Here is a 24,418-nt window from a genome sequence, read left to right on the forward strand (position 1 = left end):
AAGGGATAATGGTCAATTTGGTCCCTTAATGTATAATGAATAGTCACATTAGTTCTTCAATGTATCAAAATTCCAAAATAGTCTCATATTATGCACTTTGTTAGTCAAAATAGTCATCAATGCTAAAATAATACTCCCTCCGGTCCTATTTACAAGAGACAATTTATTTTTTAGATACATTAAAAAATTTATGTATTTGGTTTAGGTTCTTGACTAGATACATACTTTATTCAATGTATCTAAAAAGTCAATTTTCTCTTGTAAATAGGATCGGAGGGAGTATCTTAATGCTTATAATAACTCTTTTTATATAAGAACAAAAACGATAATAAGTAAATACTTATAAAAAACTGATATGACAATAAGTAATTATATTAAACGACTAATATAAAAAAATTAATGAAACATTTTAACATAAAAGACTATTTTGACTAATAAATTGTACAATCAAATACTATTTTAAAATTTTTATACAAGGACTATTATGATTAGTCATTATAGAGGGACTATTACTCCTCTTTAACGAGAAACTCTTCTATAAACACAAATAAAAATGATATCTATTTGGACGCACTCACATTAAAGGCAAAAATTAAAAGAGAATAAAACTAAATGATGTTGATTGATGAGATCTAATTATTTTTGTTTTAAATTTTTTCATTTGATGCAAGTATGTCCAAATATTTATCGTATGTATTTGTGACCATAGAAGAGCTTCTCCTCGTTAACATGCCTTTTTCCTTTTCCTTTTCGTAAGAGCATGTGGTTCCATTTCATTTCTTTCAATTTATTTTCTTTAGAAAAGTTCATTTCATTTGATTCACATATTAAACTAAAGTAATGTCCTCCTCCTCCTCCTCCGATCATCAATGGATCTACGACGTGTTCATCAACTTCAGAGGAGAGGATACTCGCAACAACTTCGTTTCTCATCTCTATGTTGCACTCTCAAATGCAGGAATCAACACTTTTCTCGACAACCAAAACCTTAATAAGGGATATGAACTAGGACCAGAGTTATTACGAGCAATAGAAGGTTCTCAAATAGCTTTAGTAGTTTTCTCACAAAACTACACTGAATCTAGTTGGTGTCTTGTTGAACTTGCCAAAATCCTGGGATGCCGCGAAAGTAATGGTCAAGTTGTTATACCCATTTTTTACCATATTGACCCTTCCATCGTTCGTCGTCAGGGGTAGTTTTGGAAAAGCATTGGAAGCTAACACACGAAAAATATATTCAGAAGAAGATAGAGAAGAACTGTTGGGAACGTGGATGAGTGTACTAACCCAAGCTTCAAATCTATCTGGTTGGGATATCACCGCTTTCAGGTAAGTTTGACTAGATTACTATCTCTCGTCGCACCGACACTTTTGATCTAAAATGTATCCGATATCTAACATGTGTCCGTATCGACAAGAGACCAATTACATTCAATTATATCATTTTTTTTTCAAGTAACCATATGTGCCTGTTGTTCTAATAGGTTAGTGTTTCATAGATTACTATTTTCGTCTTTTTTTTTTTTTTTTAGGATACTATTAATTGTAACTTAAATCAATTTTTTTAACGTCAAATATTAATAAATAATTCGTTGTTAAAATAATATTTTCTTTTTAACCTAGACCTCAAATTGTAAACACTTATTTTGTTCCCTAGATGTGTCTTCTGTTGGTAATTTTAAGGATCAAATTGACCAACCGAAGACACATTTGAGTAGCAAACTAATTAACAAAAGACACAACCAGACTGGCTTACGAAAGATGCAATTAAGTATCTATTTCTATAATTTTAGATATATTCAAAGCCTATTGTCACAACACACCACAACGTTTAAGGGCCAACAGGATTGTCTACTCTGCAATCAATTTGAAAATTTCATGTATTTCAGCTATATTGTCAATAGCGCGCTATAGCGGTGTAATTTGGCGGCACGGCCCTCCCCTGCCACACCATAGGCCCGCAAAGCACTGTTAAGAGTATTGGCACTAGCGGCCGCTATTAGTGGCTGAAAAGCAGCGCCATTGCGGCGCTATCCCGGTACCATTGTGATTTGATGGCTGCTATTGCAATTTTAGGGAAATATTCCTATTCTTTTTTAAATTTATTAAGGGAATATTGGTACTTTCACACCGTTTAAGTGACCTATTATGGTAAGTTTAATTGTTCAATTGTGGCCGCTTTTTGTTACTTTCTTCCTGCTGCCATCGTTTCTTTGAGTTTGAGTTCTGCCATTGTTGCGTTGTATTGCACCATGAAGATAAGGAAGTAGTTAGTGTCATTCATGGATAACTTGCTACACAAGTTATCTAGTTAGTTATCCATAACTAACTATCATTGCTATCATCTAGCATAGAGTATCTACCATAGCTATCATACACACTCTTGTACCTATATAAGTTGTAACGAACCCTATCATCCAAATCCAATCAATGAGAATCATCATCACTTCATTCAATTCTTAGTTTCATAATATGGTATGAGAGCCTGGTTATGCCATCGTTGTTCTCCTCACTCTTGTCCTTCCTTTCTATTTCTGCTCGAGTTCTTTTTTGGTTCGTTTCTGTTTTTGTTCTTCTCCTTCCTTTATGTTTTTGCGTGGTTATGTTTGTTGTTGGAATTTATGTTTACTTTATACATGGTTTTTTAGTTTTCACAATAGCGGTATCCCACTGTATGAGATTGACAACATAGAATTTCAGAGACTAAATTGATGGCTCTCAATTTTTTTAGGAATATAGGTGATTCACTCTTTTAACCTATTGACCGTTGTGCTACTTTATTATTGAAGCAATCCCCAAGTTAGTCATGAAATTGTAGCCTTACCAGCAAAATTGTAATTGAAAATTTGACAAGAACGTCACCGAAATTGTAATTGTTGATAACTTCATTCTAAATATTATCTTTTGTTAACAAATATTTCAAATTGGTCCCTTAACTCAATGCTAACTAAACAATAAAATGTGACTTAAATGACAGAATTTATAATTTTAATAAGGATGCTTTTGTTGATTTATTAATTTTAGACAATAGCCTTACCAGCATCCTACGATTTTAAGAACTAAGGTGGGATTTCACTCTTTAATATGCTGGTTCTCTTTGTTTTATAGTATCATTCGATTGAATTTGTAGGAATGAAGGTGAACTGGTGCAGAAAATTGTTGAGGATGTTTTAACAAAGCTAGACAACACATTCTTGTCTATTACTGAATTCCCAGTTGGACTCGAGTCCCGTGTGGAACAAGTGGTTCGGTTGACTGAAAATCAATCAAGCAACGTTTGTATGGTAGGAATTTGGGGAATGGGAGGGCTGGGTAAAACAACCACAGCAAAAGCTATATACAATCAAATTCATCGTAAATTTATGCATAGAAGTTTCATTGAAAATATTAGAGAAACTTGTGAAACAGATAGTAGAGGACATATTCATTTACAGCAACAACTTTTGTCAGATGTCCTCAAAACAAAGGAGAAGATACGTAGTATTACATCAGGGACAACTATAATCAAGAAAAGACTCTCTGCCAAAAGGGTACTCATTGTACTTGATGACGTGACCACATTTGAGCAGGTAAAAACCCTATGTGGAAATCATAAATGTTTTGGATCGGGAAGTGTATTAATTGTTACAACTAGGAATGTACGCGTACTTAAGTTGCTTGAAGTTGACCATGTCTATACAATGAAGGAAATGGATGAAAAGGAGTCTCTTGAGCTTTTCAGTTGGCATGCTTTTAAACAACCTAGTCCAAGAGGAGACTTCTTTGAACTCTCAAGAAATGTAGTTGCTTACTGTGGAGGACTACCCCTGGCTGTTGAAGTCCTTGGGTCTTACTTGTATGAGAGGACAAAACAAGAATGGAAAAGCGTGCTATCAAAATTAGAGAGAATTCCCAACAATCAAGTGCAAGAGATACTTAGAATAAGCTATGATGGTTTAATGGATGATATGGAAAAGGATATATTTCTTGACATATGTTGTTTCTTTATTGGCAAGGACAGAGGCTATGTTATCGATATATTAAATGGCTGTGAACTTTATGCTGATATTGGAATAGCTGTCCTCATAGAGCGGAGCCTCCTAAAAGTTGAAAAGAATAACAAGTTAGGAATGCATGATTTAATAAGAGATATGGGAAGAGAAATTGTTCGTGAAAGTTCAGCAAAAGAGCCTGGGAAACGTAGTCGATTGTGGTTTGATGCGGATGTGCATGATGTTTTGACAAAAAATACTGTAAGAACTTTCTCTGCATACAATTTCAAACTTTTACCTTCCTTAATAATCTTATGAGGATCATAAAGTTCTGTTTGTTTCTGAACTGATTTGCTCTTCATAAGTATTGGCTGAAAATTATGGGATTCATAATTTGAGTGTGTTTGCCTTATGTTCATTACAAATGTACATGGGCTGGTTTAATGTACGACTTTCTAGCAAGCAAATGAAAAACATTTTCCCTTACTTTTCTCAGCTTATTTATTTCACATTTAGGGAACACAAACTGTTGAGGGATTGATTTTACAAAGCACAAGTAGAGTAAGCTTCAGTACTAGTGTTTTCCAGGAGATGAAGAAACTGAGACTCTTACATCTTGATCGTGTTAACCTAACCGGTGATTTTAAGCATCTTCCTAAAAAGCTGAGATGGGTCAAGTGGCAACAAACTACCCTCAAATCTATACCCAATGACTTTAATCAGGAAACTCTAGTTGTTTTTGAATTAAAATATAGCAAGGTTCAACAAGTTTGGAAAGAAACCAAGGTATAATACCATTTTATTTTAAAACTCAAAGGTCGACATTAAGATATGTTTCCACCTTTCCATTTCCAATTTTTTACTCGGTTTTTTCTTGCAGTTGTTGAAGAATCTAAAAATTCTCAATCTCAGTCATTCCAAGTACTTGAAAAGCACCCCTGACTTTTCAAAATTACCGAATCTTGAAAAGCTCATTATGAAGGATTGTCCAAGTTTGTCTGAGGTACACCCGTCCATCGGAGATCTCAAGAATCTTTGTCTAATTAATTTCAAAAAATGTACAAGTCTTTGCAATCTCCCAAAGGAGATTTATCAGTTGATATCATTGAAAACTCTCATCATTTCTGGTTGTTCAAAGATTGAGAAATTGGAAGAAGATATAGTGCAAATGGAATCCTTGACAACACTGATTGCAAAAGATACATCTGTCAAAGAAGTTCCCTATTCAATACTAAGATTAAAAAGCATTGGATATATATCGCTATGTGGTTATGAAGGATTAACACATGATGTATTTCCTTCTCTTATTCGGTTTTGGATGTCTCCTACAATAAATTCCTTACCACATATTCCCACATTTGAAAACATGTCCATGTCTCTCACTTCCTTGGATATAGACAGTAATAATTTGGGTTTGGTCAATCAATCACCAATGTGTAACAGCCGTTCAAAACCTAGAAGTGTTTGGATACAATGCCATTCAGAGATGCAACTAAAGCAAGAATTCAGAAGATTTCTTGATGATCTATATGGTGCTGATCTTAATGAATTGGAAACATCACAAATGTCGAATCTTTCCTTGAGATCTCTTTTGATTGGAATGGGAAGTTGCCACATAGTCATTGATACCATTGGCAAGAGTTTATCACGGGTTCCTTCTCTATCTTCCGTCTCAACTGTATTGATATTTATCGTTAATTAAGAGAAAATAGAATTATTTCCCTTTTGAATTGTTTTTCTTCCGAAAATGGTAAAAGATTCCTATATATACAAATTTATTCAAGTACCTATATGCTAAGATCAAACTTTTAATGTGGAACTCGAGTAAATATTTAGATAATTATTCTATCCTTTTTTGTAGGAAAGTGAAAAGGAATTATATGAAAGCAATTACTTCATAGCCTGTTTTCTTTGAATCAATTTCCTTGTTTATATTTTTCCATGTAGCTCACTATACACGGCTCAAGAGTCCGTCTACATATCATAATTAGAATTGCATAAATAACTAAGCGTATGTTCATGATCCAGGGATTGACAACCCGTGATTCTAGAGATTTTTTTCTTCCGGACAGCAATTATCCTTCTTGGTTAGCCTACACAGGTGAAGGACCTTCTGTACGTTTTCAAGTGCCCGAGGATAGTGATCACTGCATAAAGGGAATAACTTTATGTGTTGTTTATTATTCATCAACACCTGAAAAACTGGCAACTGAATGTCTCCCTAGTGTCTTGATCATTAATTACACAAAATTCACCATCCAGATTTACAAGCAAGACACGGTAAGGTCGTTCAATGATGAAGATTGGCAAGGTGTAGTATCAAATTTAGGAGCTGGTGACAATGTGGAGATTTTTGTAGCTTTTGGGCACGGATTGATTGTTAAGGAGACGACTGTCTATCTAATATATGATCAGCCAAATGCTATGGAAATTGAGCCATCAATAACTAAGGAAACTGAGCCATCTGTTGATGCAAAAATGGAGTTATTACAAGCAGAAGAAGTGTTGCTATCACCAAATGTAAAAACAGGGACATCGCCTAAAGTGGCAGTGCAAGCATCTCCTAATGTGAAAATGGAGCCATCACTTATTGTGAAGAATGAGGCATTACCAAAGCCAAACAAAAAAAACTTTACAAGACTTGCAAAGAGAGTGGGAGAATGTTTATGCATGAACCAGAATAGTCAATAGTCATCTCAGCAAGTTTAGATTGAACATGCCTTTGTTCCCTTGTATAAGCTATCTAATATGTAATATTGTTTAGGATTAAAGGACAGGCAAAGCTTATCATTTATATACAGATATGAGACCTATGTGATGTTGTTTGTTTCGATTAATGTAGTTCTTAGAATTTTGTAGGCATATGTAGTTCTTAGAATTAATGTAGTTTATTTAGAGACTCATCCTTTTTGTAGGCATAGGTCCTCATCCGTTTTGTTTTTAGCAATTTTAAATTTGTATTCTATCGATGTACTTTGTCAATTTTAATAAATATATATCGGTGTTTTTTTTTGTCAAAAAAATGTATATAAGAACGTTAATTATCTATATCATTGCATTCTTATCCTTCCATCAAATAATTAAAATCAATTTTTTTTTAAAACTTCTCTTTTTTAAAAGTCAATTTAATATTTTACTTTTTCATTCTTTACCACCTGCCTCTATTTCTTTCTTACTTTTCCAATTTTTTATTATCAGAAAATTTAAAAAAAGAAAATTTTATCTGGAAAATGCAAGTCAAAATAATAAATACATAAACTTTCTATGCAAAAGTTGTCGTTTCTGGAAAATGCAAGTCAAAATAATAAATACATAAACTTTCTATGCAAAAGTTGTCGTTTTTTGTTATTTAAACTTAAGAATGTTTTTAACACAAAATTTCCGCTTTTAAATTCCTTAATTTAACAATCCCTAAAGGCACTTGTTAATATTTTTCATTTAATAAAATTAATTAAAACCATGTAAATGGCCGGACATTATTAATTTTGCCAAGGCCGGTCCCAAGCCCAGTAAAAGGAGAGGGTTGTGTTAGGCCTCGACGGCCAACGTAAAACTTTGTCGAATCTCTATGACATAGACCAAATAAGAAATAGTGTGAATGCTAGGTCATTGCCGGAAGCAACGCGCTGTATAGCTCGAGTACGGTGTCAAATGAGCAAGGGCCGCCGCATCGCCGCTGGATGTAGTGAAAAAAAAAACATTAGAAAAGATTTAGAGGTCAATGAATTGGATCCAAATATGGTTTTTGATAAAAACACTATGGCGTCATTTGATCCATGTAGCCGACTCCACTTAGTGGGACAAGACTTGGTTGCTGTTGTTGAAATGATCGGACATTATTGGTTAAAAAATAACATTTAATTTGAATTGAGATTAAGTTGCCTTTTCAATTTAAACAATTTTTTTTGTCCATTTTTATTTGAAGAATTAGGACTGGATTCAACCCAATGCTATTGGGCAAGGACAGATTTATGGGCTATATTCTGTTTTGAAAAATCGAAGTTTACACTATGAAAATTGCTTTTTAGACTAAATGATTTGCTATCACACATATAAAATTGACATTTAATATCCTCAACTGTAGTTACAGTTCACTCTTGAATTTTCTCTTTTGAAGCGAAAGGTAGTTAACTACAATCCGAGTATTTTGGTCATTTTCATGTGTGTAATAGCAAATCATTTAGTGTAAACAACAATTTTCATACACTATTTAGTACCTTTTTTTACTCCAAGACTTTATCACTTAATATTTTAAGTTTTAACCATTTTTATTAGGCATAATAAGCAAAAGCCAAAACTCAATAGAAAATGGTTGCTCTTTTCCTTTTCGTAATTGAGCACCATCCATAAGAAGTGAAAAATTACTCTTCCCACTTATACAATTGCTCATTCTCTTATATCGGCGGCGATTAACCGCCGCTTAGCATTTTTCAACGAAAGTTAACTGCACATTTCCTTATAACGGATGACGAGTTAATCGCTCGCCGACTCTCTTAAGATCAGTTCAATCGCTTTTAAGTCGTTTCAACCAATCTTAAAAATGTCAACAACGTTTAACTACCGCTAATATAAAGGAATGCACAACTTTATAAGGAAGAAGAGTAATTTTCTAAGAAGTGTAAACATAATTGAGATCGGAAATGCTAAAGCCAACGAATTTGCATATAGCAAAGATTTCCCGATACATGTGGCATTGTTCATTGCACAGTTATTTGTTGATTTTCCATGTTTTACGCCATCCTCCCATGTATTCCGCCCAGCTGTGAACTGTAATTGGTTGATTGTTTATTCTGGATGATTTTGTGATGTTCACCCTCTAGATATAGCATCAATTGAGATATGTAAGACATGTGATATCTTTATTAATCCATCGTAGTTAGGATCTGTGACTTCCAATAATCATCTTAAATTATCTTCACGCTATCTCAAGTAACATATCCTCTAGTTTCTGCCCGAACTGAACTAACTCTAAAACGAGTGACTCTAGCAATCATATCCAGGTTATTTTCATAGGAGAGACTCCCCACTACAACGTTGGTAAAAAAAGTAAAACATACACTTAAGCATCAATTTTATTAAAAATAAATTGTCTTTTTTAATAATTAAATAAATTGTTGTTGGTGCACAGTCTAAAATAATTTATAAAATGACGTTGTCGTGGTTTAAATCTAACTCACTAATCAATCAAATCGAAGTCATCATCGATAAGTAATAATACAATGCTCTTTGGATTGTCTAATAATTTTTTTTATAGAATTGGATTGTCTTATAATTATATTTTTTTTGAAAGATGGATTGTCTTATAATTATAGTTATGCTAATAATTACGGAGTATAATACAATAGGGATAAGGGACACATTATAGCACCGACTGGATTATGAAAGTTTAATTAGTACAAAGCCACCATTGCTTGTTTAGCGTATCGGCCACATGCATACAAATACAAATAGTCAAATAATTTAGAATTCAATTAATTTTTTTAAAAAATAATTAATTATTGTTTCTAAGTTAATTAAAGAATTTATCATTGTCTAATTAAAATGTTTAAAAGTGGAACAGTGTTAACATTAATTAATTAATTACAGTGATTAAACTATTAGCTATATAGTGTCGAATACGTCTGTACTTGCTTTCTGTGTTGGAAGCTGGATTTTGATTGGAGTCACAATACAATTGTAAATTGTTCAATAATAGTTTATGATGGAACATTTAATTTAATTAAACTAAAAGCTTTGACAAAGAGAAAGAAAAGGTATAATCTTCGAGTCAATTTGAGTTGTATTTCAATTAAGGGAGAGATAATCAACCTCTTTTCGTCAGCTATTTTACCTTATACACTACGTACGATTGAAAAGAAATAAATTTATCTTTAATTATTTTTTGTTTGTGTGGAAAAGTAAAAGTTATGCTTTCATCACCAGAATATAAAGTGAAGATACTCAAGTTACTTACATTTTCACAATAATTAGCATTAAAAATTGGACTAATTTTCGGTACCAAAGGGGTTTGGTGAGCCAAAGCACTAATTTCAGGACATTGTCCTGGTTATTTTACTATGTGATCTTTTTTTGAATTTTTTTAATAAAGATAGCTCTTAATGAACAATATAATTATTAGAGCAAAAATTAAAATATCATCTATTATAACCATCTCACTTAAATTTACATTTATGAAATATTTGAAGAACTAAACGATATAGGAGGTTGGAGAGTTAAAAGACTCAAATTCAAACAGTGAATGAGAAAATATAAACATTATTTCCTCAAAAAAGAAAATATAAACATTATAAAAAAGATGTAGAAGTCACCGTTCTATCTAGTGTCATAAGAATGTTAACACAAAGAGATACAATAAATTTCATCTTTGAAACATAATACATCATCCAGTCACTATCATAAGCAAAAGTTTACATTTTAAATTCATTCAAAAATTATCCTGGTTACTTTATCGTGTGATCATTTTTTGAAAAAAATTAATAAAGATAGACTCTTAATTAACCATTATAGTAAAAATTAAAATGGCATCTACTATATTCATCTCACTTGATTTATATTTATAGAAGAAACAGTGGAGTTTGAGAAGTTAAAAAACTCAAATTCAAACACGATGAATGAGAAAATATCAACATAATAAAAAAGTTGTGGAAGTTACCATTCCATCTAGTGTCATAAGAATGTTAATTAACACAAAGATATAATAAATGTTATCTTTGAAACTTCATATATATTCTACTTTCACAAAGATGAGGAAACAAATCATTTATTTTTATGGTCATGTTAATTAACAAATGCAAATGTAAAGAAACCTAAAAATAGAAATTATATAATCAAAGAACAATTTTCACTTTTGTAAAAATATTGGTGGAACCACTTACTCCTTCCAATCACATTTACTTACTCCTTCCAATCACATTTATAATCCTTCCAATTACATTTATAAGTACAAAACTACTTTTTAGGTTAATTGAATAAATATTGTGTTTGATCTATATATAGACTCAATTCATTAGGTATTAAATGAATCTAAAAAGAACTTAGTTTAATAATATGTTTTATCTACATAATACTTGGTGCAGGGGTAGTATACTTTTTTTTTTTTTGGTTAGGGAAGTACACGAAGTAGGATACTTTTTCTTTGCTAAAAAAAATGACAAATATTCTTAGAATTAAGGGTTACTAATTTTGTCCCTAATGATCTCTTGGTTTCGTATTGGACAAGAATTCCGTGTAATATGTCAACTTCGATTTTCTCCATTACAGCCTTTCACAAATACGTGTCATGCATTGAGGGGATTGGACCACCTGGATCAGTGGAGCCAAGAAAATCATTAACACTGCTTACCCAAAAATTGCCAATTCAATCCAAATCATTGACCGAATTAAACCAAATCACGACCTTTTGAAATTTTGAAGCACTAATAAAAATGTGACACCTATACTATCTAACTCACACTGCTGCATTAATCAAAATTCAAAGTCTTCAACTTCCCGTTTGTTGGTCTACTACAATTCCAAAAGCAAATGTGAAAGCATGCATACACAAAACATGCAAGAAATTAATTTCATTCCTGCATGCATTCCACGAGGAATATGCACTTTATGGTATATGTATAAAGAAAAGAAAAATGTTAACCCTAACCCTAGGGAAGAATCAATACGCAAATTATCACAACATATACTCCACTTAGCGACCGTTTACGGGCTTTCGTTTATTCCTCTCCAACCTTCCGTTTATATATCAGTCATGCTATATGTACAACGAATGAATTATCATGACAAGGTCGCGAATGAGAAACCAACCAATGACAAAGCATAGTCTAGTGAAAATCACGGATGGTTGGGAAGGAATAAATATTAAACGGAAGCCCATAAATAGCGGCCGGGTGGAGTACATGTTGTGATAATTCATGTATTGATCCTTAGCTAAAAATAGAATTATCATGACAAGGTCGCGAATGAGAAACCAACCAATGACAAAGCATAGTCTAGTGAAAATCACGGATGGTTGGGAAGGAATAAATATTAAACGGAAGCCCATAAATAGCGGCCGGGTGGAGTACATGTTGTGATAATTCATGTATTGATCCTTAGCTAAAAATAGCATTTGTCTAATAACATTTTCCTAAATACAATTGCATATGGTGGCGATGATAAGGAATTCAAAAATATAACATTTACTTTATCAGTAAAAAACTAAATGAATCAATATAAAATATAGCTTTTAATAAACATTTTTTTAGGATCCTAAAAAAAAACAGTTTTTTAGGAGTAATATTTAATAAACACTGTAAAGTACTTATTTTCATGTTTCAATTAGCATATCTCAATTGATAGAATATTGTATTATATACGTAAGAATTGGAGTTTAAATTTCGGATTCCTCACTTATTCATCTTAAATGATAAATTTATAATCACTAAGCTACTTTAAAAAAAATATACTAATTTCCATAGATTATCATTTGTGTGTATGTATATAGATGCATACAAGTCATTTAATACTATAATATTGTAAATTTATTTCAAATATAATCCTGATATTAAATGTTTTACACTCACTTATATGAGAAATTAATAAGAGTATAAAAATGTTTGACCAAATTGTATTAATAAATCTTTAAAATTTATAATTTGAGTATGAACAATGTCTTGTTGCCCATGAAATTTCTTTGAACAGAAGTGTAAAACCTGGACTTGGACTCAATCACTCAAATGGTCCAAACAGTGTATACTGCAAAATAAATGTTGTGAGTTTAATGTTATGGATTATTTTGTTCATTCATATCCAAGACAAGATACACCGTCAAGAAAGAACAGGGAAAAGAAAGTATTAAAATTCTATACCAAACAGATACAGGCCAAATAAATGCAAGATAATTTCCGCCCAATTTCATGATCGTATTTTAAATGTAGAGTGGATAAGATTTTTCCATTAAAAGATAGTAGTAGATTACATGCATTCCAGCTAGTAATGATCGATAAAAAAATTTCTACTAAATATAATTTTTTTTTGACACATACTAAATATAAAATTTGTTTTGTGATATTTAGGGATCGGATTTCAAACATTGAATTTTCTACTTGTTTACTTTAAAGTGAGTTTTTATTCACTAGCCTACTAAACAAAACAAAAAACAGTAAAGGGGGAAATTAAGTCCTTATAAAAAAAAAAAAACTTATCAATTAGTAAATAATTGGACTCAATTAGTTAATGAGTTTCACGAAAGACGAATTATTTAGAAGAACATAAATTTGATTCTTGGTGAAACAAATATTGACAAGACCTTACTTATTTTTAGATCAAACCTCATATTATCAAGACATTCCTCCCTTGAGTACATGAGATTTAATTTGATGGATGGATATAGTCAATTTTTGCTTAATAATTTAAATGAGTTCCAAGAAATCAACATAGTGATGAAAGAGGATTGCTCTTCACAAGCACATCAAAGTATCTAAAATATCCCAACAACAATTGATTATTGTTTGCATCACTTTTTAAATTGGTTTAATCATTTTTTAAATTGGTTGGTTGTTAAACCGATTTAAAAAGTGATGAACACTAGATAACTACCGTTCAACATCGAACAACAACTAACTACCCTTTAACGGGAACTTGTGAATAATTGCTAGATGCCTAAAAACAATGAAATCTTGAATGTATACGACTATAGTCTATCTCCATTATCCAAGCAATCACTCTAGTCGAGGGACAATTGCCCAACTATTTTTAACAAAAATAATAAAGAGAAACGATATTTGAACATCTACTTTGTGACAACTTTTATGACAGTTTTCTCTCTCATACACACATTACTTTTTACTTTATCTCTCTATTGTTTTAGTTTTCGTGCAAATACCTACTTTTCTTTTGTAAATTATGGTTGTCCCATAAATTGTCAACCAAATGGTTGTTCAAATAACACTACTCAATAATAAAAAGTATAATGTGTGCATTGCACACTGCACGGTTACAAGTTAGTACAACAAATGAGCTCGAGCTAGTAGTAGAGGTTTTTGAGGATACATTAAGCTATACATACTCTAAGTTGTGTTGAATATCATCAACCATTCAATGAATCTTAAGCCACCTTAATTTCTTAGTGCATAGGATCACAGATGGTTTGAAACAAAGTGAGGTTAACGAAAATGTTTGTTAGACACCTCATATCCGCATACATTTTGAGAGATAGAGATGAGAGAGGGTGATTAATAGATGTGATAAAATGATGATGTGATAGGAAGAGAAAAGAAAATAATTTGTTAAATGAGTGTAAGAAAATTTATGGTGACTAAAAAGAGTCAATATCAACTCCATTTAATGGACACGCACACCGTTCATTTGGAAAGTGATAGACCCATTGAATAAAACAATAATATTTTAAAAATAATATTATTTTATTGATTATGAGTTTATCTCTCTTCAAATGGAAGCGTACATTAAATTGAAAAGATTTGAACTTGTCTAAATATCATTGTTGAGCTCAATTATACCTGTTAGAATTGTCTTCATTTTCTCTATTATTATAGTTTTGGAGATATAAATACAAAAATGTGATATTAAGGGAGTCCAAATATTTGTCTTTTTGCAATCGTGCTGCAAAAGTTATCATGAAAGACTAGATGAAAAAAAATTAATCTATAGGAAACATTAAAAAAGGTTGATACTCCCTCCGTCCCACAATATGTCCTAAAATAAGTGACTTATTTCACTTTTCAATGCAATATTAATTACTTTTTTCCAATTATAACTCTAATTAAAATTACTTTCATCATTTTCAATTCAATATATTTCATTTTATGTTTATGATAATGATGAATACATCAATACTTGACTTGAGCACTTAAACCCGTTTTTCTCTCTTCTTCACTTATACATTTTTCTTAATATATTTTTCTTAATATGTGTGAAATGAGCAAAATGATTCACTTAATTTGAGATGGATGAGTATATACCAACTAAAAAATCGTACTTCAAAAAAATTGAACTCTCTAGTCTTGGATAAAAGAAATGTCTCTAGAACAACAACAAAAATATCCTCTCATAAAGAATAACAAAAATACATCATCCGATTACTATTATAAACAAAAATTTACATTATAGGTTCATTCAATAAATGATTTACTCCACATAATTTTTATTTATATGATTTTTATTATAAACCACATACATCATTTGACGAGTGAATCTACAATATTAATTTTATTTATAATAGTGATCGGAGAGTGTATTTTGGTTATCCATTGCCGTCAACTAGAACATCTTGCATGGTTCTTAACGAGCACGGAAAGAGGCATATTACACTAATTCCCATATAATGAAGTTATCAATTTTCTTGACCAGATCTGGTTGGGAATCAAAAATAGTGAAGAAAACCTGTTTTTTGATGCCTTATTTAAAGGAAACAATCATAAATATTTAAAACATAAATTTATACATATATTGAAAGTTGAGATACACTTACTTGCACTTCTCATAATGGTTAGGTATATTTTTTCCTTCTCTCATTTTAACAAGTTATTAAGGGAACTCATAGTTCATCTATGTGAACCCGACAATGGCCTGGTTAACCGCCTATTTTTTGAATTAAATGCAACAATTGACTCAACCCAAACATGTTGAGACTTCAAACAATATAAAATAAACAAAAAAACTATGATTTTCGTACTTGTTTTCTAAAATATAGATATGAGGAAATGCTGTTGGGTATTAACAACCGTCCAATAGAATAAGCTAATTAAATTTGGTTTGACTTTTATTATTTTTACACATCAAACAGAACTCAGATATGACTCCAATCATCGCCAAATATAAAATTTGTCTTGCTTAAATATTGATCTACCATGTTATTATTGTTTAGATCATTGCTACTTGTTATGTCATAATTTTTTTTTTTTTTTACATATACACAATGATACTAAGAGAGCTGAAGTACTAATATGTATTTGGTTACAACCCTCAAATGTTGGCTGCATAAGCTCTAAATTAATGAATATACCAAGCATATCAAATTTTACATGGACTAAATCAAAATAATGAAAGGTACAAATGATATATTTACAGTTACTTAAACCAAATTATAATATATTTGTGATGACAACAAACATATTTAAACCAAATTATATTTATTTTTAACTATTGAAAGTATAAATAAATAGCAAAACCAATGGAAACAAGCAAAATTGATCATAGTCCACGTATTAGGTCTAAACTATAATCCTCCTCTTGCATGGTAATTATAAATGTGACGTATATATGGATTATTGCGGATTATTCTACTGCATCTGATCTAACTATTGGAAGAAAATAAAAAAACCTAAGTCATGCATTGAATAGATAAAAGTTTATAAGGAGGAGACATTTCTCATCTTACAAGTCAGTTTTGTAATGATGAGTTAGGCGCAATTTCAACATAGTATTAGAGCATATCGATTTGGGCCAACTACCTATCCACACACCAAGCCCAATAGTGTTTGGTGTCGGGGTATGTATTTCGAAAAACTCAAGTCTCGCATTGATTAAATATGACTCTTGATAACGGTTTATAAAAAGGTGACGCTCATCACCTTACAAATCGGAGCTGTAAAGATGATTTAGACTCAATTTTAACACTAACAAGTTAAGGTATGCGTTTAAGGGATCTAAAGAGACTCAATTGGAGAAAATCTCTTGCACAACCGGTATAATGGAGTCGGGATATTCTATTAATGTTATCTTTGAAATTGATTCTCAAATTGTGACTTTAGGTCTAAATCATTCCAAATCATATTTGTCTAAATTTGGGATGATATTTGGCTATTGTATTAACATGTTATTTTTTTTCTTTCCCAACTTTAATTTAAATTGTGTTAGACGGTCAAACGAATATTGTGGCTCACTTTCTTGAGAAGTATTTTCTTTAGTTTTTCTGTGTTTATTTTATCGTGTTCTACATTGTATTGAAATTTTGATAAAGGAAATGCGTGGAACTTCTTTTCTAAAAAAAGAAATTAATAAACATTAACTACACTCTTTTTAACAATTTCATTCTTAAACCACCTTTAACTAATTTATGAATTTTTTAATGACACTTGTATTCTAGTTGATCAATTTTTCATAATTGACATTTGGAAAATTTTAATTACTTTTTATCCTATGAGAGGGAAAATTTTAATTACTTTTTATCCTATGAGAGTTTGATCTATAGTTCATGGGTATCAGAATGCACCATTTGGGAGATAGAATTCACAAATCTATTTAAATGTCTCGAAAGTTTAGTTTCTATAGTTGTGTTTGGCAGATATAATTCTCAATTCTATTAAAAAAATTCGAAAGATTTTTTTTTTTTTGACAAATCGAAAAATTTAATTTCGAGTTGTGTGTGGGTGCTGCCGTGGTTCGTACATCCAAACATAATACATTTTTTTTGGTCAATAATGACATTTTTTTTACAAAAGTAAATAATGATAAGAGTATTTACGAAGGTCTAAAATAATCTTGGCTTTATTAGTACCTACCCATCTACTATCAATAAGTGTATGAACACGGTGCATACAGGCACAACACAATCAAGTAGAAGTTTAAAATAATTTTAAAATAACTTTAACAATCATTTGTAATAAAAAAAGATCAACACGAATTTCGATCATGATTTTCTGATTTTAATGTTTGTTGGGTTCATCGGTTAATCATACTTCCTCCGTTTGCAATTAAATACTATATACTATTTTAGCATATAAAAAATATTCAATTGTTTCAATTTTACTTCTATAATGTAACTAAAAAACAAATATGTAACTAAAAAACAAATTTATGTCAATAAAATAATAAATTTTGTCCCATAACTACCATTCAGATTGCAGAATATTGCATGGATATTTAATATATTTTTATTATCAAAGAAAGTTTAATCTATTAGAGTACATATATATTTTGTTACATTCGTTTACAATATATATTTTCATTCATTGTACTCCTGTATTTTTTAATTTGTGTAACAAAAACGTTCAAGAAGTGCATTGAACGTAAGCTTGTAAACCTGTATCTTACTATTGGTCGGTCAACTAGGGCAGTAATATCTACAAGTAATTGATGCAAAATTAGTTTATGAATTAATAAAGACAAGAGGACTTTCCTCTTATGGGAAACATCATTATTTTTATTTTAGTATATTTTTGTGTTGGTAAATAGAGTCCTCTGAATAATGTAGAAGTCCTCTGAATAATTATACTCACTATGTTTCAAATGACATGTGGTATTTTTACAAGAGTATTTTTATCATGTGCAAATTTGTACATGTTAAAAAAAATTAAAATAGTAATTTTACATAGGAACTTGTACATTTTGTATTTAAATCTAAGTAATTTTTTAATAGATAATTATTGTTTTTCAATAAACACTTATTACTTTTAGGTGTTTTAACATATGCAATATTGCACAAGTTAGATAACCCATTTTACAACATGCATTATTCACATAACATACACTGCCAACAAAAAAAGATGATAGTATAAAAATGTTAGTATGTAAGATGTTGTTCGATTTTTGTATCGATAAATATTTTAAAAATATTTAATTTTTATAACTTTATGCCATAGATAATTAAATATATTAACGGTCAAAATTGTATATTGACATGTGTGAAGTGGTTGATTGCAATATGTATTTTAAAACAAAGAGAGTATAACTCACAATTAATATAGATCTCTATTCAAATTAGTATTAGTAGCTAGGTATATATTTTTGGGTTTTGTTAGAAACCACCCATGAAGGTGTCTTTTAGCAATCCACACCTCAAGATGTGATTTCCACTTTTTAGTTATAACTTTGCTAAAAGACACCTTCATAAAAATTAGTTGGTGTCTTTTAACAAATGCTCATAGAATAACTTGCTAAAAGACACCATCATAAAAGGTGTCTTCTATCAAAACCCTATATTTTTTATTTTTTCTAAACATAATCCTAATTAATATGACTAACTTATTTTAGAATAAAAAAAATCAAATTATATACATATATAAACAAACAAAAAATCAGTAACATTTACACAAAAAATATCACATTAACTACACTATTAACTTTTATTGAAATATGTAAAATTAGTTTAAGAATTTGATAATAAGGGACGGAGGGAGTATTTAAGAAAGTTGGGTCTTGGAGGCTCTTGCCAAACTTAAAGAAACACTTGGAACTTATAGAGAGCACTTGGGGTTCCTTGCATTGATAACAAAATTTAACAACACCCGCACTCGAACGAGATGTCAATTATAAATGACAAAATTCGTAAATTGGAGTTAGATCCAGCGCGAACAATATCTCAATAGTAGGTTGAGCGACGGAATTAAGGTCATAACAATAAGAGGGAAGGAAGAAAAATACAATGAAAAATAGAATATATTTAATGTAGCTATCATCTTTTCTGGCTTCCATTATATGGATTGTGAAGTGTAGACTATGCTATAAAGTTTAAGAAATTGAAAAGAAGGAGACAATTTGGGTGTTTGTTTTGACGTCCAATGCCCGGCAGCATACACACCCTCCTCCGTCTTTTACGGAGAGAGATGCTCCTCCCTCCAAAACTAAGAGACATAATATTGAAACAAAAACTAATTAATTAGTAGTAGTAATTACTCACTCTCCCACTCAATAATATACCTTATCATCCCTAAACAATTACAACATCTTATCGTTTTGCTAATTTTATCCTTTAACTTTTTAGAGGCTTTAAAATTATTTATTATACAGTAACAAAATAATATACATACATATATATATATACACACATATATATAGTGACTATGAATCTCTTAAATTTTTTTTAAGTAGTTTAATAGTTAGAAATTCACCTCATAAGGTGGGAGTAAGTGGGGTGTACGAATTCGAACCTCAATCTCTACATATATTATACAATATTCACAAAGAACTGAGCTAAGTTTATTGAAACACTCATCATTTATTACCAACAAAAGATACATAACTATAAATATAATATACTAATAAAATTTTAACATGAAATGATTTATTCATTACGATTCTTATATAAATAAATGTTTGTTAAGTATTATTATTTTTGGACTAGAATGAGAGAGAGGGAAAATGTTTGTTAAGTATTATAAACCAATTCTTTTCCCTCAAAAATAAACCAATTCTTAAAAAGTATAATAAAACAAAAACATTAGATAATTTCAATCTTTCATTATTATTTTAACGTCTTCAATATTTTATGAAATATTCTTACGAACAATGTACTTTGAATAACAATTGTTCGATGTCTATAGTTTACCTGTATGCTAGCCTTTACTAAAGCCCCTTTAGTAGTAATAATTATAAAAAATAGCAAACCCAATATTTCAACTTGTCCTTTGGGTCTATTTAACCCATGATGGCCTAATCTTTTTCCTTCCCTCCCTTTCCCCTTTCTCTCTTTTCCTCAAAGAGTCTTTCCTCTCAAGTCTCAATTTCAATCCAACCCCAATTCATCAAAATCTCTAATTAGTCTCTCTTTGCCACATTGCCACTACTTCTTTGAATTCTCTTTCTTTTCTAATGTAATTCACAAATCATAGCCATTTTGCTTCTAGTTTCAAGGACATATAAAAAACTTAAACCAAACCAAAAGCAAAAAAAAAACTACCTCAAACGTAAGTTCATTTTGTTCTATCTCATTCATAACCTTTGATCTAATTTTTTTTTAGTCCATTATGGAAAACCAATTCTTTTTAAATGCTGGATTTGAAACTTACCAAACCCAAGATTGTTTTTTCAACCCAAATTGGGACAAGTCAACGGACCAAAACCTTAACTTTGATTCAGCACTTAGTTCAATTGTCTCATCCCCAGCAGCTACATCATCACCACCAAATCCCAACAACATGTCCAATGAAAATTTTGTGATGAGAGAATTAATAGGAAAATTGGGAACTTTTGGTGAGATCTCACAACATTCTTCTAACCCTTTGGTTGTACCAATGATGAGCCATTTTATCAAAGAAAATATGCAAAAACCAATGTCTAATGTGGCAGAATTCTCACCTGATCCTGGCTTTGTTCAAAGGGCTGCAAAATTTTCTTGCTTTGGTAGCAAGAGTTTCAATGAAAGAGGTAACCAAATGGTGATGAACAATGTTGAGTTAGCTCAAAGATCTCATACTTTAATGGAAAATGGAATGAAGTTACCAAGAGTTTCAAGTAGTCCATCACTCAAAACATTTGGATCTCAAATGATGAATCATGACAACAAGAATTCTCCATTGCAACAAGAAAATGATAGAATGGAAGTGGCTAATTCTCAAGAGGAATCTACAATATCTGAGCAAAATACACCAAATGGAGAAATTGGTGTCAAAGCTTCACCTGATATGAATTCAAGGAAGAGAAAAGCTTCTTCTTCCAAAGGAAAAGCACCAAACTCTTCCAATCCAACAAAGGTAAAGCACTAAAGCTGCAATTTTTTAAGAGTGCGGACCCATTTTAGACTTTTGGTCACCGAAACAACTGCGAGACTCAATTTAGTTCCGACAAAAATTTAAACAAATTTTAGTCCATGCCTTTAAACAGTATGGACTAAATTGTTCTCGTTTATTTTCTTTGAAAATAAAAGATTTTTTTTCTCGTAAATTGAATTGAGTGTTACAATTTTTTCCGGGGACTAAAATATGTTTTCACTTATTTTTTTAAAGTCAATTTTTTTTTAATGTTGGGAATTTTCTGAATCTCATATTTCTTTTTGACTTTAGGGTGTAGAAGGTAGTGGTGAAGACTTAAATGCAAAGAAAATTAAGGTAAATGTGGGTGAGAGAAATGAAAATGGTATCAAGAATTTGGAGGAAGAGACCAAAGAAGGTACTACAAATGCAGGGGAAGAGAAACAGAACAAGAGTGACACAAAACCTCCTGAACCTCAAAAAGATTACATTCATGTCAGAGCAAGAAGAGGTCAAGCTACTGACAGTCACAGTCTTGCAGAACGAGTAAGAATTACTGCTTTTTGTTTTTCTATCAATTTTATTTTATTTTATTTTTGTTTTGTTGAGAAATTGGTTACGTCGCAACCTTTGATATTACATAAAATTGTCGATAAATTCGACTTATGCAATTGCGGTCTTGATGTAGACTTTCGAGAATTCAAATTTGTCGCATTGCATAGTTAACATATCTATGGTCGTTAGATCAAAATCGAACAGATTCAAATTTTATTTAAGACTTTTTAAATGTAAAAAAATGAATTTGAAGGTTAGACAATACGATTTTGACCCAACGACCATCTATATGATTACCATGTCAATGCGTTAAATCGGCGAGCGTATAGAATCTGAATTCTACTTCCAAAACCATGATATTGTGGGCCACAATATCCAATAGTAGTTGCAAACCTTAATAACAAAAATGTATCAACTTCATATCTTGAGTTGACATTATATGAACTTTGATTGTAAATAGGTAAGGAGGGAGAAAATAAGTGAGAGGATGAAACTTCTCCAAGATCTTGTACCAGGTTGCAATAAGGTAAGCAAAACTATTAAAAGTTACTAAATTAGAATACAAAACAAATTGGTTTAATTTCATGTTACTAAAATTTGTACTTTTTCACTAATTTGGCTATGCCTATGAATTATTAATTATTCCTTGTAGGTTACTGGAAAAGCACTTATGCTTGATGAAATTATAAACTATGTTCAGTCATTGCAGCGTCAAGTTGAGGTAATCAACTCTTCACCAATAAGCATCTTAATTCTATAATGTCATTATTTTTGTTTTCTTGCTCATTAAGTTATGGTTTCTTTTTTCAGTTTTTGTCTATGAAATTGTCTTCAGTGAATACAAAGATGGATTTAAGTATTGAAAGTCTTGTTGTATCAAAAGATGTAAGTTTTAAGTCTCTATAGACAATGTTTTGCTTTTTCAATAAAACTTGATGCATTTGTTTATTTATTTATTTATTTTCCTTTTTGTGATTTCAGATATTTCAATCAAATAATTCTTTGCAAAACTCAATGTTCCAATTAGATTCCTCAGTACCATCCTTTTATGGGCAACAACCCCAGCAAAACCAAGCTATTCATAATAACATTCCTAATACAAATGGGACCCACTGCTCAGTGGAACCATTGGATTCTTCTTTGTGCCATAATAATATTGGCATGCATTTACCTTTCCTAAATGGATTTAATGAAGGTGGCTCTCAGGTAACAAAATTCTTCTACCTTTTTCTATAAATTATAGTTACTAATTATCAATTTAATTTATGCAATTGTTACGAGTCTAACAATTTGAACTTTAAAAGTATTGAAATTCTAATAAATCAAGTGTTTGAGTTCTACCGGTTAATGATCTTTTTCACTGAATTTCAAACTATCAAGCTCGCTATTCCTAGGAACCAGATAATTAAGACAAAAATTTAGGCATCGAAATTATTTTGAAATCTTATTATTTACATGACCCAATTGTTCCATTGTGTACTAATATATGAAGGTACATTATTTCACTAATGTTTTGAACTTTTCCTAATTAACTCTATTTTTCAAATGATTATCAGTATCCATTAGCATTCTCTGAGGATGACTTAAACACCGTTGTTCAGATGGGATTTGGCCAAACTTCAAACAGGAATACACCAATACACTCCCCAAGTTTCAACGGTAATAAAACAAAAACAAACAAAAAAACAATGTCACAAATTATTGACATGTTATTAAAATGTCATTTTCATTTGGCACCAGAAATTTGACCTTAATTAATCAAAACTTATTTTTGGTCCAATGCAGGTTCAAATCAATCAACACAAATGAAAATTGAGCTCTAATCACACCTTTCATTACGCCTGAATTGAAGCCCAGAGGATCAGGAAAACTGCTGTATACAACAAAAGATTTAATTCCAACAACCCCATGAATTATATAATTAAGCCATTATTAATTAGGTCTGTTCAATATATAGAACCTTTGTTAGTTTTTTAAGTTAGTCATTTTACATTTTATTTTTTTCCCTTTATATTATTTCAGTTTCTATTCTTCTGGGCAATTTTTTCCCCCTCTATTTTACAAATTATTCAATGTAAAATCTTAGTATTGATTCTGTATTGTATGGTGCAAATTATTAGTGTTATATGGCACCAATGTATCATTGCTAAATTAAAGTAAAAAAATTCAATTAGCTTTCATTATCCTTCTCCAGATTTTTATTATTATATACTTTCAAATAATTCGTACATCACATCAAATCCATTAAGAATTTCCGTGGGTCTTGAATAAAATATCGTTAAGGTCATGTCACTAATCACACAAAAAAAGTCTAATTAGAAATTATTTTGCAGAATCTGGTTGATATCAACATGATCCTCACTTGTGTTGCAACCAGCTGTATTAATAGTGGGGTCTCCTTTTTGTCTCAAAAGTCTAATTAGAAATTATTACTAGAACATTTATTTAAAAAAAAAAATTCTTGACAGTTACTCTACATTTCTTGTGCTC

General features: G+C 30.7%; 2 protein-coding genes across 2 annotated transcripts; both read left to right on the forward strand.

Annotated features, from left to right (window-relative positions):
- Positions 1–813: 813 nt before the first annotated feature.
- LOC146896667 (disease resistance protein RPV1-like) lies at positions 814–6,833 on the forward strand. Its single transcript, XM_085737387.1, has 5 exons — positions 814–1,329; positions 3,131–4,232; positions 4,488–4,757; positions 4,852–5,622; positions 6,000–6,833. Exons 1-5 carry the CDS (start codon positions 1,133–1,135, stop codon positions 6,660–6,662), a joined length of 3,003 nt encoding a protein of 1,000 aa, XP_085593513.1. The 5' UTR covers positions 814–1,132; the 3' UTR covers positions 6,663–6,833.
- Positions 6,834–20,351: 13,518 nt separating this feature from the next.
- Positions 20,352–24,111, forward strand: LOC146896668 (transcription factor bHLH62-like). Its single transcript, XM_085732429.1, has 8 exons — positions 20,352–21,376; positions 21,686–21,919; positions 22,389–22,454; positions 22,581–22,649; positions 22,739–22,813; positions 22,910–23,134; positions 23,485–23,587; positions 23,714–24,111. The coding sequence occupies exons 1-8, from the start codon at positions 20,651–20,653 to the stop codon at positions 23,749–23,751; spliced, it is 1,536 nt and encodes a 511-aa protein (XP_085588555.1). The 5' UTR covers positions 20,352–20,650; the 3' UTR covers positions 23,752–24,111.
- Positions 24,112–24,418: the final 307 nt, after the last annotated feature.

The sequence above is a fragment of the Medicago sativa genome, chromosome 8, assembly GCF_051527215.1.
Source record: "Medicago sativa cultivar Bolivia chromosome 8, Bolivia_mono, whole genome shotgun sequence".
Lineage (NCBI taxonomy): Eukaryota > Viridiplantae > Streptophyta > Magnoliopsida > Fabales > Fabaceae > Medicago > Medicago sativa.